The 16,367-nt window shown below is 37.7% G+C and overlaps 1 protein-coding gene across 7 annotated transcripts in view; it reads right to left on the bottom strand.

The window, feature by feature from the left end:
- Positions 1-1,596: 1,596 nt before the first annotated feature.
- LOC135696311 (fibroblast growth factor 18) overlaps positions 1,597-16,367 on the bottom strand; it is a 74,722-nt gene continuing 59,951 nt past the window's right edge. For all 7 annotated transcript variants that reach the window (XM_065215665.2, XM_089112385.1, XM_065215670.2 and 4 more), the window contains 4 exons: positions 16,194-16,227; positions 14,487-14,661; positions 7,257-7,366; positions 1,597-4,620 (listed from right to left, as the gene is read on the bottom strand). In XM_065215665.2, coding sequence (XP_065071737.1) covers positions 4,321-4,620; positions 7,257-7,366; positions 14,487-14,661; positions 16,194-16,227 — 619 coding nt within the window. In that variant the 3' untranslated portion in view covers positions 1,597-4,320. The remainder of the gene's footprint in view (positions 4,621-7,256; positions 7,367-14,486; positions 14,662-16,193; positions 16,228-16,367) is intronic.

The raw sequence follows: 16,367 nt of genomic DNA, 5'->3' as shown, positions 1-16,367 counted from the left end.
ATCAATACATGAAGACAGCTAACTGGCAAGTTCTGGAAACGCAAAGAGCATGTTTACAATGTTCACGCTTTGGCCATTTTGAGCGAATTTGCCCGCGAAATTTAATGCTACCGCAAAGCATTGTAGGTAAAATTTCAATGATCGTTTCAAAACAATGATATGTTATACTTTAGACGTTAAATGTTTTTGCAATGAACTTGATATAAAAACAGTAAATAAACTTTAAAGTATGAGGAGAATTCTGAAAAAATTTCACAGAAACAGATGACTTGTAGATGCTAAGGGTGCTTTTGGCACTGTTGGTTATCATGACAAAAGTTTTCCCAAATATGAGTCAACGATTTTTTTTGCCACCGTTTTCTTCTCTAGACAAGGTGAAATAAATGCGTTGTCCTTTAAGGTCCCTTTACTTAAAGCATTATTTCACTAAAAAAAAGTTGCAGTATACAACAAAATCTTTATAAAAAATAAAATAAAGTTTTGGAAGTTATTTCCAGCTCAGCCCCCCTTGTTAAAATTCAGAGCCCCCTTAGCAAGTGAGTTTATTGACAACCCTTTATTGTACTTTGGATTTCTCATGAATGAACAATTTCTTATCAGTCTTTTTCTGTCGTTGAATAGCTTGGATGATTTCTACACACAGGGGAGGGTCTTGGGTGTGGTAACCATTTTGCATACCTAGCTCTCTTCCTAGCTTTGTAGGATGGCGCCCCTGCCTGGCAGTCAGTGATCGCTGCAAATTATTCAAGTGCAATTAACAATTCGCTGAAAAAAGGGCAGCAAAGAAGCGGCATGGCACCAGCCCAAAAGTGTTCTTCACATTGTAATAACAATTTTTTCGATCTTTTGATCATTATTTTTTTAGATTCAATTTGATAAATTTTTTTAATTGTTTGTTTGATAAATTAAAATAGAATTTAAAAGGCTGCAAAGTGTTAAAAAGCAGTAGCAAATTGAGAAAAAGGGATTTTATTTCAATCTAATAAAGGAGATTTTATTGGCAATGAAATCTTTAGCCAATAAGCTTTAAATCAGTGATAATTTTGCCTTTATTGATATTAATAGCTTTTTTGAGAAAATTATTTTGAGCATTGTAACTACATAATTATCTATTGATGACGGCGAAAGATGGCTTTTAATAAGGTGACAGTCGAGGTTTTGCTTTTTAATGTGGTTATTCTGTGAAGTAATTTAAATTTAAGACTAAGTCTGATAAAATCATGTCCAGCACTACAGACGATGACCAAATTTTTGTTGAAAATTTCATGCTTATGACATCGGAGGTTATGTATCAGCTTTTAAACCAGACATCCATAATAGTTAAGTAAAGGTATTATTGGGTGATAAAGAGGCTAGAAAAATGGTTAAAGAAGTAAAAGAGACAATGTCTGGAAAATCATAAAATTAAGTACTGGTCAATCACGGTTTAAAATACAGTTATAGCACAATTGCAACCAGAAAATTCACTTCAATTCAACATAGCAGTGTAAGAAGGGAGTCGAGAGAGCTTTCCTGTTTATTCCCTCATGCCTAAATATATTTTTCATTAACTCTTTACAAAAATGACATTGAAGAAAAGAAAACGGAATAAGAAACTTTTTGTGCATGGACAATAAAGATATTTGTATGCGCATATACGTTCTACGCCAAGAATACGATATAATAAATAAATTAACAATTAAAATTTATTCTTTTTTCTTCTCATACATAACAACAATGAGACAGAAAGGGTTTCATACGTCTAAATTGTTAAAACATGGGTTTCACGTGAAGTAGACACTTATAAATAATTTCTTATAACCTTCAGTCATATTTAATGCAATGTAAGGGATCTGATAAATGGGCGACAAGTGCAGTGACGAATATGGAGGATCACCTTTGTACTAAAAAGGTCATTGCTCAACGAAAACCTTATCAAATCTATAACGATAGCCCCTGGACTGTAGATGTGAGCAATTCATATGGACGTAGAATGTATAAAAACTTGGTATCATGTCCTTAGAGAGAGAGAGAGAGAGAGAGAGAGAGAGAGAGAGAAGCCGTGGCTTGAATATTCATCACTTTCTGTGGTATGGAGATAGGGTGAGGGGATACATAAAATACTGTTTGAAGCATAAGTAATAATTAAACCGAACTGAAAGTTTTAAATTAACAACAGGTGAGTTTCGCCAAAATGGCGTCGTCGAAAATAATTTACGGCTATTTGCGATATGGAGCAGGTTTGTAAGGGGGGGAGCTTAAAAAATGGGTTCATGACCCACTAAAGTTTTATTTCACCAACAAAGCCTAGTTTTGACTGTCAAAAAACTCTCAGTGTTAGTATCGAAGGAAAGGATTCGTGAAAATGGGTAAGGGATATAACGAAGATTTTGCTGGTATGGGCCTACTAATTTTAGCACTGAGCGTTCTGAATACTAAAAGATGCCTTTAGAGCGGGACAGGTTGTTTTTAAGGCTTTGAAACGAGCCCGTTAATAATCTATTGCAAAAAACCAATAGCAAACAAGCTGACTTGAACTCGACAGCCTAAGCTCAGCATTCCAATCTCAGATGTTTTGGGTGGGGAAATGCAATGCCAAAGAAGGGTAAAAGGCTAGGTCACTCTCGTTGGCTTATCAAGCTTCGGAAAACGAATAAGTGGGAAGGTAATTAAAAATTTAAAGACTTCTTTTTTGAGATTAGACACATTGTAAAATATTGAAGGTCAGTGTAACTGAATAATAAATTATTGGGAGTTTTAAAGAAGCATTATACTTTATCCACATTTGTACAACAGGTGGAACGGCTAACCAACTCGTTGGCTATTGGTTTCACACTTCTTAAGATATACGATCTTCCAATAATTCTAAATATCATATGGGTCGCATTAACCGAATTCAGAATGACCGTTTCCACAATTAATAGTCGATTTTCACTTACGTCTGGGGCAGTCGTCTGGCTAATTGTAAAGCGGTACTTGATTGAAGAGCAGAGAGGTGACATTTAATATGTAACTCGGGTAACTCCGGTGACAATTAATATATTTCTTAAAGAAGAATGCTGTATCTGAATTCAGCTAAGACACGCATTTACCTCTAAAACGCATCTATTAGACTGTTCTTGGAAAAACTACAAGCTATTTGGATCTGGATTGTCTAATAATGTACTTGATTTGTATTTCTCAACTGTTGAAAATTTCATTGTTTTGAAAACTAGCATTCAGGGCTCCAATAGACGAGTTTTTAGAGTAAGAAGACGCAGTCTAGATAACATGAATTAAGCTTCGATTGTCTAGAAGCTTTCACAATGCCAGATCCTCAAGCTGCATCTCCAAAAAAGAAACTATACAACCTTATCAATATATGAACAATACTCGGCTGATATTCTACATTTCTTGTGTTCAATAATTTCACGGGGTATATCTAGAATTTTACTACATCTCCATATCACCCTAGCTGCGCTACAATGAGCCTGCTGAAGCCCTAACCGAAAGGGAAATTTTTGCATATTGTATCTTCTTTGAATTTCGCATTGAAACAGCACCTGATTTGAATAAAAGGTCAAGTAATAAAACAAGCAGGTGTATAGATTTATTATGCTTTTAGAATAAAGACAAATTGAACTGGGAAATATAAGCCTAGGCTGCCCAAGGGTATCCAAGGAGGCCCTGGGGTAGCAGTAATAATAACTCTTAAGCAAGTGGAGGTTGTTGGCAAAAACGGTGCAATGTTTAAGTCGTAGGCCTCATTTGAGCTTAGAAATGGGCAAGCGGAGATATATAGTGAAAATAAGCATCCAAGATGGATGACATTTCGACAATGTCAAATATTAAGTCTTCATATGCAATAGGCACTACTATACTAAGACTGTACGAGTCAATTGCATTGGCAATTAGAACACGGTGGCATTCGGAGGAGAGTTAATTCCCCATCACCTTTGAAGCGAGCCATAGTGTGCTCCATCACCAGCAAAAATTTCTGGCACACCTTGCCACAGTTGAACTTGACTGCCTTCAGCACCGCCAGCAATGTGGAAACAATCTTCGTGAGTCTCTGGCTGCTTCTGGCAAGCAAAACCCACCGTTAAGTGCACCCGACTCGTTACGTCGAATGGTCTCGATCGATCACATCGTGGTCTGGGTGTACACCAAAGAAACGAGAGAGTCTCCGTGGATGAGTTCTACGTGCGAATTCTGAGGAATTTCGCTCTAGAGCAACCAGACCGTGACACTTCCTCTGGTACCTTCTATCGTTCTTTCGCATAAATATCAATACAGGTGCATAAATTTGTACATCTGCTTTTTCTTGACAGTGAGAAATCTTCGTTTTACGATAAATTAGCCTCATAGCTTGTCTTGATAAACTTGCAGCAACCGTGCTATGTGTTCTTGCAAGCTTTTTATTCCACTACCATTGTTCTTTGAAGAGCCTTGTAAATTAATGACAAGTCTTAATGGTCTTTCAAGAAACTGGCCTGCTCTTCCGTTAGGCCGAACTTTCCTTCCTTTTCTCCCTACACCGTTTTTAGTGAAACCTAGTCCCCATCTTCTTTTACCACTCGATATGACACTGCGAAACTCCGTATAGTGGTTTGAAGCATATACCTCTTGAAAAACACAGCTTTCTTTGGTTTGAGCTTTTTTCTAAAAAAAATAACAAGAAGAAATGTTAAGAAAATGCAGCAAATCTAGTTATACATAATCTAATATTAAATCATAAATCTAATATATAATCTAAAGACGTTATTTTAGGTTCGACATCGACAAGTGAATTGCGATTTATAGCAGTACCGCGTAAGTGAATCAAAATGCATTGTTTAAAAAGCTTTTTAACAGGCACCAAGGACAGTAAATTTTGGACAGTAAATTTTGACAATAAGATCGAGCTTTTGTATTACCAAAGGGTAGCGTAACAAGAACAACTATAAAGAGGAAATTTATTCGTTTTGTTCGGATTAGGATAAATATCGAATTATCAGGCAGTCGAATCTTTGAAAGCTTAACCAGTAAAGAAGTTTAGACATTGAAAAGTTAACCAGTATAATTAGATTTAAACAAAAAAGTTATGCAATGTTGTAATATCAAAAGTAGCGAGGTCTGATTTTGAGCACGTCCTCTCGAATGAAAGAGCTCACACTATATAGACAGACAATATACATAAGCACTATCTTAACACTTTGGTTAAAGAATGAATGACTAAACTGAAAGAAATATTGTACAGGGTAGATGTGAGAGCTTTTCTCTGTATGACGACTCTGTGTGTTCACATGAGAGGCTGTCAGTGCCTATCAGTGTTTTAGCGTTCGATCAACCACGTGCATCATTTTAACCAAGTGCCTGCCCTCGATGCAAGACAGAAATTGTGTAATAGATTAATATACATCTAAACTCGTATTATCTGTACAAAGCAATAAAATGAATTAGCAGTTTGTTTTGCGAAGATTTATAGTCGACTTCGACCATAAACCGTACAGTGAGTATGAATGGGATGCGGAATCAACGGTCGGAGTTTGTTGAGATTTAAGCGGATATCTTCCGATATGCTGGCTTGAATGCTGACGATACCGGCAAGTAGGCGCACACGTCAAACGGAGAACAAACTCTGTGTCTATGAACGTTAGCATGAAGCGGCGTGAGGTGGCTTCCTCCCGACTGAAATGCCTATGGGCAAACCTTACGTCCTACTAAATACAAAACAGTTGAAAATGTGGAAAGACTGAAAGTGTGAAAGACTGAACCGAAGTGTGGAAAAACTGATTGTGTGAATGAATCAAATGAAGTGTGGAAAGACTTAAAGTGTGTAAATAGCTGTATTTGATAACTGTGCGAGTATCTTAAGCAAAAATGTTAGAACAGGATGTGCTGGCAGCTCTGCCTTCATAGGAACCTAGAAGCATTCCACCATAGTCTGACTTGAAACTAAAATCTCTCATGCAACAGGATAGCAATATTTTAAGGTAGCAGCATTAATATCTCTTAGCTTCAAATCTAATGCAGTTTAAACCAGAGCAGCTTCCTGGCCAAAAAATTTGCTGATCATCACATCAATTTTATTATAAAATTTTCATTTTTAGCCTAAGGAAACAATGTTCGTGCAGAATTCTACTTTATATTCTTGCGCACAAGCTACGTGCAATTATCCAAAAAAGGCCTTCTGTGTATGTATAAAGATAGACGAAAAAACTCCTCCGCTTTCCAATACGAAACGCATTAAGGGTTGCAACATTCCCCGCCTCTGGCTACCCCTCTCTACCCTACCCCAGCCTCGCATTAATGCATGAATCCTGTTCACCAACCTCCAAGTCACTATTGAATCGCAACAAACATTACGAACAACAAAACCATTTCTATGTGTAACCACAATACGGTAACAATTTTCTAATTGAAATAGCCCGTTCATGTACAAAAACAGGAATAAAAAATATGCTACGTATGGCAATATTCATGTGACCTGTAGACTGTGCAAAGGTTTGAAAACGCATGATGGTGACTCAAAATAAACAAAAGTCACGACAAGTCGCACAGCGTAGTGCATCCTCGGGTTAACATTGTTATAAATAGACATCAAATTTAAAGAGGAATCGACAATGAAAATATTATTGACCTAAATGACGGTCATGTTATATTCCGTTGAATAATTCTAACACTATACGAGACTGGTTTCCTACAAAGCAACTGTATGAGGACACTTAAGCGGATCTAACTGCGCCACACCAGAGGCTTTCCTGTTAAGCAACGGACCGAATTCCAGACCAGCTCTAAACAAGTGTAATCCTCGCTGTAGTGATTAGTGTAGAATGCTTTTAAAATGTTGCCATTGAAAGTAAATAAGACAAGTAAAGAAATTGTTTCGGATGTACGTAAGAGATAACAGCGTTTTAGACCGTAGGAACACAGACAAGATCCCAAAGTTCGCGAAGACAGGCACAATATGAATTTACGTAACAGTCTAGATTCTCCTTAGCATTGGCGCTATGCCTGTAAATAGTTGTTCATCAACGTTATTTTTAGATACATAAAAATATTTCTTTGTTTTGTTTGAAACCAATACTTGGTGGCACAACTTGGTGGCTTAGGTGAAAAGCACATTCTGTAAATAGCTTCTCCTTTTCATTCCATAAAAAGAATTGAGATGTGAAATTGAATTCCTGATTTTCCTACCTTCGTTGCCGAATAAACATGCAGAGAAAGTTGCATACACTGTTGAAAAAGCTATCTTCTTAAACAAGATGCTACAGGTAACAGAAACGAGAAAATTAAGATGTAAATAAGTCTCTCACCATAGGGATGCCTATCGGTCTTCCCGATCGACCAAGACAAATGTAGTGATTTGTTAGGTTACTTCTTATTCGCACACGTCCAAAGCTGTCCGATTGGATGATAAGACGAGCTGTGAATAAAAAATCAACTTTCAGTACACATCATGAAATCAGACCCCAAATTTAATGAACCTCTATAGTTTCTGAACCTCTATAGTAAGTGAAAAAATAATATAAAAATAACTACCAAAGAAGTCCTCAAGGATCTGTCCTTAGCCCGTTGCTACTTAATTTTTATTACGCTTATGGATTCAGTGAACAGTTTAGTGGATTAAGTTATTTTTCAACGTTCACACCTCGATTACCTAAGATAAGTGGAAACATAATATTTTGAATGCAGCGGAATCACACCATAACGAATTATGCAGGCGAAAAAAAGTCCGTTATAGCTGGTTTGCTGGACAGGGAGCATTCGAAAAAGCGGAATTACGCGGTACTTTCAAAATTTTCGGTAGATACGGGGTTGGTAAAGGAGCGTTAAAAAGTGAACAGCAATGACCATTACGGATATAAAGCAGAAAGAAAATCAAATTGGAGCTCATTTACAAGCAGTAAAAAAGGCGGTAAGATTGCACAGTCTATTAGGAATTAGACACCTAATTGAGAAGCAATTATGTCTGGAAAGGATCGAATTTCATGCTGGGTTCAGGACCTAAAGAGACGCATCAAAATGATTCGTGTGCACTTTCGAGATTTATGGTTTCGACACTTGTTACGAAGTCTGAGTTACGGGGATATTTTCAATGAACAAAACAGAATAGGCTAGATCGAAGACACCCCTTCCAAGGACGAAGTAGTGTTGCATGCCTTTTCACGACGCAAAGAATAAGTTTTTTATTTGAGGAACCATCTGATTTGACGAAGGCCACTGCTGTTCACTTGGTAAGACAATCTTCATTCACGAAATCGTACAACAAAACAGACAGGGTTCGTGTGGCAAGACTATTGTCTTCAGAGTCCAAAGTGACAAAAGTTCAATTTCCACCTCCCAGTCCTTGAAACAAGAGATTGCATTGAAGGTAAAAAAGGACCTGGTCCAAGGTGACCCTCTCAAGAACGGCTGAGTGGAGTCTGTGCCGATTGGAAAATCGATTCAGATCTTCAAAAGAAAATGCAACAGCAGAAATGCCAGCGCAGACACTAGACTAAAAAGAGCGTGGGACACAGTGCCAAAATCACGCGCTATACGTGTTAAAAGTTGAAGAGACATATTAACCGACGCCAAGGCGTCTGGGCTTTGGCACAGGAATCCACACATGCATGAGAAGCGATCTACAAAAACATCATAACATCTCTGAAGGCTTGCATGATATTGTTGACCTGACAAAAATAATAACAATAAATGAGATTGTTTATGTGAGTTTGTGTCACGTAAAAATTGAGCATTGGAGTCACGCTTTTTAGATAGGCCAAATTTGACTATGCACGCAAAAGCGTGACTAGTGAAAGTCATGTCACGCTCTAAAAACACTTCAATGTGCATGCACTAAAACGTCGACTCTACTCTAATAATGAGAGCTGAGGAGTCGTTAACAAAAACCGTACGGGTTGAGCGTTCAGCTTAATAACTGTGGTACAAATGACTCTCCCCCTAAGGTCAATAATCATAAGAACAACTATCGCTAAAGGTGCAGCTGTGAACTCCGCGCAAGTCTCGATCTCATTTCAATCTCGTTTCGAAGCTGTATCAAAAGAGGCCAGTAGCTCTTCAAACAGATTGCACAACGACCAAAAAAAGGACCCATAGGCTGCCAATTTCGCGAGATGAGGATAGACGATCCGTGCAAAATATCGTTAAAATTATAAATGAAATCAAGGCTTTACGCCTCCATAAGTGTGGGAAAATGGGCTTCAATGCTCAAGTACTGGGTCACGCTTAATATCAAGATTGAAATGTTTCAATCTAACTGTTAGAGAAAATCAAGCAGTAGGAACTAGCCTCGGGCCATTACTGTTACAATGTGTTGCGTTATAAGCAGGGAGACAACAATTGCAGTTTTCTTTGCAAAGCTTAGTGCGGAATGCTAGGTATGACGCTGTAAGCCATGAGTTGAAGGCCAACCCATCAGAACAAAACCGTAAACAAAGAAAGGTTGGGTTAGAAAACAAAGCTTTGATTAAAGCAAGGAAGCACCGAACCTAGTGTATATATCCTATAAAATTTTATCTCATAATTAATTAATTTAAGCTATCAATCTAAAAGAAAAAGAATTAACACTTTCATGATTACCTTAATAAGGAAATCTGGCATGGGAAAACTAGAATACAATGACCTTCACGCGCAGAATTGAGTCTATGATTCACTTTGAAGTGGAAAGAGCACTCCACAAAAGTGTTTAAATGCAGCCAATGGTGGTTTTACTTATGTTTACACGAAAGGAATCCGAAAAGATCAATATCTGAAGGAAAAATTAAGAGTTCTCAGATAAATTAGGGCATAAAACATCTTTCATCACTTTCTCTCGAGTAGCTTATGTTTTCACTTAATCTACACGATGTAGCTGTACAGTACTTATTAAAAGCGATTCAAGAACTTGCGATCCACTTATGATAGGATATAACTATAAGAAGCAAGTGACTCTATTGGATTTGACCCAATTGAAGTTTTAAGACTATGATTCGTGAGATAAAGCTGCCCTTGTATATGTAGCAATTTTTCAATTGTTTGTCTGAAGATAGAAGAGTTTAAGACATTACAATCCGGCTTAAGTAAAAAAATAGCAGAGAAAGTTTAAGTAGGAAGTTTGCTAACGCAAAGCTGCTTAAGACTAAACATACAAAAATAGAGCTTGGGCAGTACATAAAGTACAAAAATAAATGCAGGCAGGCAGGCTAAAATAGGTTTCATCTTTAGGCAGTCTTGTGATCTCCTTTGATGACCAGTTGTGGCTCTGACAGCGCCTGTATGCGTCATGTGTGATGTACTTGTTCGAGAACATGTTCTTTTAGGTATCCTGAGAAGGCAGCAGAGGTGCGTGTTCTCTATGAGTTAGCTTGCTCGTGCTTAAGTTGTGCTCAAGTTGTGATCAAGTCGTGCTTTAGTATGCTCATCGTAATATTCCTCAAAAATTGTCTTCGTTTGACTAATATTAAGCGACACAACGATTGTCACGATTTGAAGAAGGATTTCTCTTTACGATACAGTCAGATACAGAAAGAGCTTCTAATGAAAGTCATTAGAGGTCATCCACAAGAGGTTATCCAAATAGAGAAAGTGTTAATTGATTAAAAAGTTGGGTAGAGAATACTAATAGATAGATATTTGAGTCGCTTTCATTGTGTGACTTTAAAGTACTTCAGGACGGTTATAAAGTTAGCAGTAAGCCATTATATATTATTACAAACTAAAAAAGGGTGGCGTTTACGTGCATTTATGCATGGCAATTTGGCCTAACCATTGCATGATGGCAGGGTTTATCTATTAGAATTGTTGTAATCACAACTAAACATAGAACAAACTACCAGATGCGCCTGTAAGCTGCTCATAGAATCAAGCCTTTGCTAGAAGTGAAAACAAAACAGAATCTGGGTCCGAACCACGCGACTGCCTTCGACATAGATCAGGTTCACTAAAGGGCTAACACACGCAAGTTATCCAAACAGAGATTTAAAACAGAAACATTGAGGGTCGAGAAGGATTAGACATAAAGGCAGTAATACCCGAAGACTCTGAAAGCAATTTGAAATTTGGCCTTCGAATCACGCAAAAGTAAATAGAAATAAGAGTTTTAACAGAGTGGAGCACAAATGAAAACATATATTATTCGAAGCTCATCGCGATCTTTGACTACTAAGACCAACGGATTAGGTGTTGAGACAAACCTTTCTTTTGCATTGAATTAAAATGAGGCTTGTCTTCTTAATCTAGTTCGGGTATCAGAAGCCTAAGCCTATCCAAATTTTTAAGATATCTTTACAACATGCCATTGTTCTCTTCTTGCCATTTTGTTGCTTATAATGAAAGAGCCGATTTTTAGTCAGAAAAGTCCACCCTGAACGGATCAGATCTCTATTCACCTACTTGCTAACAGCATTATCTCGAAACAATCTATCTTAATAAACACAAGTAGAAGTTAATGATCACTTCCATTGATGAATGCCACACTGTTCTATCAATTAATGTGCGAAATCTCTTACGTGAAAACAAGATATTTTAGAGCATCTCGGGGTTATGGTCAAGCGAATATCGTGGCAGAACGTAAAGAGAGAAAGTGGCTTTGCAGCTGCCCTGAAGATGAGAAGCTTTCTCACTCCAATGATATACAGTGTCGTCTATTCATTTTTCTCACGGTATCTGTATAGGGATATAAAATATATCTGGGGTATAAACATTTGATCAAAGTATAATGGTAGTTAAAGTAGATGAAGCGAAATGTTACATGATCAAAAGCAGAATGATTTTAAGTGCTATTTGATCTGTTTTGTTATGTCTAGTGCTGTTTCTTCCATCGCAAATCGTCCTCCACAACATCAATCGTTCCCATGTTCCTATCGAAATTTTCTCACACAAATAAACCACCACACAACATTAAAAAGGAAATAATCGACAGCTTATTTTCACAGTGCTCAACATCAAAATTTACCATAGCAATGGGTTTGTTATTCATTAAAGCAGATGTTATTGGTGGTATGCAAAAGATAAAGAAAACAAAAACACAGAAAAGGGGCCGAATGTTTAGTTAAAAACAGACAATTTACACATTGTTTATCAGTGAGTAACGGAAAATTTTTTACGGTCTGTACAGATCAGAGGACCGGCAGATTAAGAAAACATAGGACATCCCAATAATGAGAAGCATGGAGATTGAAAAATGGATGTTATCTTATGAAAAAGCAGTAAGCCACCCGTTTCCTTGCTCACATAAAGTCATATTTGCAACGCAAATCAATACAGGAAATGATCGGAATAGTCGCGTGGAGGAGGCGGCAGTTTTTCATTAAATCGCTGCTTATATACAAGCTGATACAGATTTGGTCATTGAGTTCTCCTTGATTAAAATTCATTTGTTCAACTTCATCCTATTACATGCTTTTAAGCTGTCTCTCATACATACAGCACAGCCCTTAACGCGAGAACATAAGTCGATGTGCTACCTTTTTGTACCGCACAGGGGAGTCAAATTACACTGGTAGTCTCCTTGGTGGTCCTGCCTGAGAAAGGGTGGCCAGTCACGTAGTTTCACGCATTTAAAATAAGCTTAGGCCTGGTGCGACTCGATCAGGGTGGGGGCATTGCAAACAAGGCCAATAGAGATATCAAGACACATAAAACAAACTGAATGTTTCTTAAATGAAAGCACTGTCTTGTTAAATATCATTTTAAGTTCTTTGATCTTGAAAAATTCTTCAACATCTGGGGTTATCGAGGTAGGCATCAGTAGAATAAATCGGGGTTGATCCCTACACCCCTCTTTATTGCCAAATCACAGTTGCGAGAAGTACATCTAGACTTACAACGCAGTTGCAGAACATTACTCCTTTTCTAGCACCATAGAACAAAAACAACCAAACGAAATTTGAAAATGGCAGTAAATCAAGATGGCGGATTGCAACTGACGGCAAGGAACGTTCGTTTCATGCTGTTGCCAGCACGTTGGGAGAGCTATTAAAACATGAGTTGCGGATTATTCACATGAAGTCGTATTTCCCCTGAAATCTGTTTTCGATCGAGTCTCGGTTACATGGATTTCCTTCTGCAATCAGTACACCATGGGAGTGATCCAAAGATCACAGAATAGAAGAATGATTACTTTAAGGATTCTCTACCGAAGGAAAGCGTGAATCCGCTAGCAGGTGATGGATGAATGAATTGGTCATCAAGATCACTGCCTAAACCTAAAGCGTTTCGGAGATAGAGGCGGTTCGGAGATAGAGCGCGGTACTTTTGGATATGGAGGTCGTATTCATTTGTCACTCTCTAAGTAGGATGCGATAGTGAATGTAGGCGGTTGTGGGGGGGGGGGGGGTAGGGTAAAAAAGAGCTTAATCTGGGGGAAAAGCGAACAGAGTTCTTAGGAGGAATGCAAACAGCTTCTGCATCGACTTTTAACGAAGAGTTCTTTCCCTAACAAATGTTGCCATTCGTTTTGCATCTAATATGCATTTACCCTTCTTATTATTGTTTTAGAAATAAAAACGCACCATGCCAAAAACAAGGCATCCAAGCAATGCATTTCAATACGTAATATAAAGGGAAACCGTGACATGTTCTTCTTCGTAGCTACCGAGACACTGTGATGTTAGGTATTTGATTTGGAACTGGCTAGAACTACTAAAACTAGCTTGAGATTTTGAATTGTTTGATACAAGGTATTAAAGAAATGGGGTTGAACTGGGAAAAAGATGGAATATTCACTACTAACTGGGTTAGTCGGTTCTGGCTTCTTTTCGAGTTTATTGGCATGTTAAAGACGAGGTATTGTGACGGCGTACACCGGGTATTTATTGGTTCCAGTCAGCCTTATGGCAACGGGGAAAAGTCAACAAACTAAGGATGAGAAAGGGTTTGTTAGAGAATAGCCAAATGAATGCTACCCAACGTGTTGATTAAAATTCTATAGGCGCTTTAAAAAAACAAGGATGACAAAGGGGGCTTGTTTTTTGCTAAAAAGATATGTCTCTTGGGAAACGAGCTCGCATCAAGGTTCGTGACAAACCTGACAGGTTAAACAATTAAGTGTTAATAACGACGTTTAACAACGATAGCCATAGAGACGGGGAAGACATTTCCCTCGCAAAAGCTTCAACAAGAAATGTTAATAAGTTAGATTATGATAGTTAGGCGGGAAATTCAACTGTAATGTAACCATAGAAACTGATAAATTTATGGAGCTCGGAGGTACTGAAGATACAAACGAGCGCCAATGCACGAGGGTGACAAACCTGAAGACTTTTTGAGGTTCGCTAAATCCTATAACGTAAGATTCAGGGTCCTAAAAGAGTTAATAAGGATGCATTAAACTTACTTGGGGGTTTACACCAATAACTGATTTGTATAACTTGTTAAAAAATGCGGTTGGGTTTAAAGACAAAAAGAAAATTGTGCTAACAGCATTAGTCCTGTATCATGAATTATTGTGGGATTTCGAAGGGAATAATCGTTAAAGATTGTAACTATTACATGGATTGTGAAAGAGACAATGAATGAAAGGTTGCAAAAGAAGCAAGCGACAAATCGAAAGCAAATCTCACCATAAGGGGAGCCATCTTCTCCCAAAGCATCTACTCTTCTTCCGATAATTTGTACATGAGCTCTACTTGATTTGGAATACAACTGCGTCACTCTTTCAAAAGGAACACTCTTTTCGTCCGTCTTTTTCTTTTCTGCCTCATAATGATCGCGAAATCTCTCGTGCAATGCCCTATACTGAAGGGAAACCGTAAAACGCAACATTAAAATAAAAAACTGGTGACGGAGCCATAACATGACGGGAGGTTAAGCAAGAGCAAGCTGCTCTCATCCAGCACATCAAACCGCAACTGGCCCCAGGTGGTTAGAGCCACGCAAATAAAAATCCTTGCCCTGGTACGGCATACCAGCCCCTTTCCTGAACTATTTTGTCTTTTGATACAGTCTTTTTATTGGGCATACAAAAGATGGCATAGCATTCCATTGTTGTCAAATCCCAAAATACATTTAGATCACTGGAAATTTAGATTGATTGTTTATACGTACAATAAGAGTAAAGAGGGCTCTCACAATCGCAATGTTTCCATGGCACAATAGGCGTTACACTTCTCACCAAGTAAATGGGATAGAATCAACCTAACAACTTATGTATCCTTTTCGGATTTGTCGTGGCTTCAATGCACTGAGCAAATATTTTTGATTTTACAGTCCAAATATGTGATCTTCTTAGTCCTGAAGGAAATAACAGTTTAATTTTTCGGCTTTGTTGAAAAGATGCGTTCTTTTGAAAAAAGAAAAGATTTGGCCCTTGTGTAGATGGTCAGGACATGCTTCTCTAGAGGAGAGGGGCAACTTAATGGATAAACTTTTCTTCGATTTATGGTCCATACACAAATCTGCTTGGTAATATAACATTCGCTTGATATTGTTCATCAGAGTTTTGATGGTTCACAATGTATTATAAAAATGTCAAAATTACACACTGGGGTGGGCAACATTTTACTTCTAGGTTTCAGGCATGGGCAATTTCTTTTTTTTCACATGGTAGAAAAAACTTCTTTAGTGCAACGAACCTGAACAAGTTTATGAGGGATATATCATGCTTCATGGAATTTTATTTCAGCTATCCAATGGAACACACAAAGAGACACAAGTACCAACAACGAATTGAGCCAACTCTGACCCCTAATTTATAAGATTACACAACTCTAACAATGACTTAAAGAGGGTTGTCCGTTTTTAGAGGAATAAACTTTTTTGACCATTCAGATGGGAAAATAAAACGAAATCCTTCTGAGAACATTTGCGGAGCATTAAAATTGTATGAGATTTAGAAGCAATATAACTGAGGAAAGTTTTCGGAAAAAATCATATTTTTGTAGATTTGAGAATAAAAGGACAATGACCACAGGGTAAAAAGTATTCTGATTGGAAAAGGTCCTTTTTGGGCATAGCGTTTGATCTTTTTGATCATGGATTTTCAATGAAACTTTTAATAAACTGACAACTTTACATTACTGTTGAGTTTTGTACCGGTATGTGCAAAAACCTGAGGGATCGAGCAACAAATCACTCCATAAAAATCTCGTACACCTTTGATGGGGGTCAAGGGATCCAGATTTTAGTTTCTTTGTCAAGCAAAGTTGTAAATTCGTCTAATAAATTCATCACAACTGGGTCAAAATAAAAGGGAACTGGACGTTTGACAAGCACTGTCTATACAACGGTTAAGGCGGCATCACGACATACGACAACACGAAAATGCTTACCATATGGGGTCCTGACCCATGAATATGCAAAAACCTGAAATGAATAAGACATAGCGATATTATCTTCTGCTAGAGATCATGTTCAGGAATCTATATTCAAGATTCCAATATCGACTATGGAACTAAATTAAAACCACTGGAGGAAAATCCATGTTGATATATTGCATACCCTGG

Source organism: Rhopilema esculentum, chromosome 14 (genome assembly GCF_057945365.1).
Source record: "Rhopilema esculentum isolate cy_ngs chromosome 14, ASM5794536v1, whole genome shotgun sequence".
In the NCBI taxonomy this organism is placed as follows: Eukaryota; Metazoa; Cnidaria; class Scyphozoa; order Rhizostomeae; family Rhizostomatidae; genus Rhopilema; species Rhopilema esculentum.
Note: the sequence above shows the minus strand (reverse complement) of the source record. Positions and strands in the feature narration are given on the sequence as shown.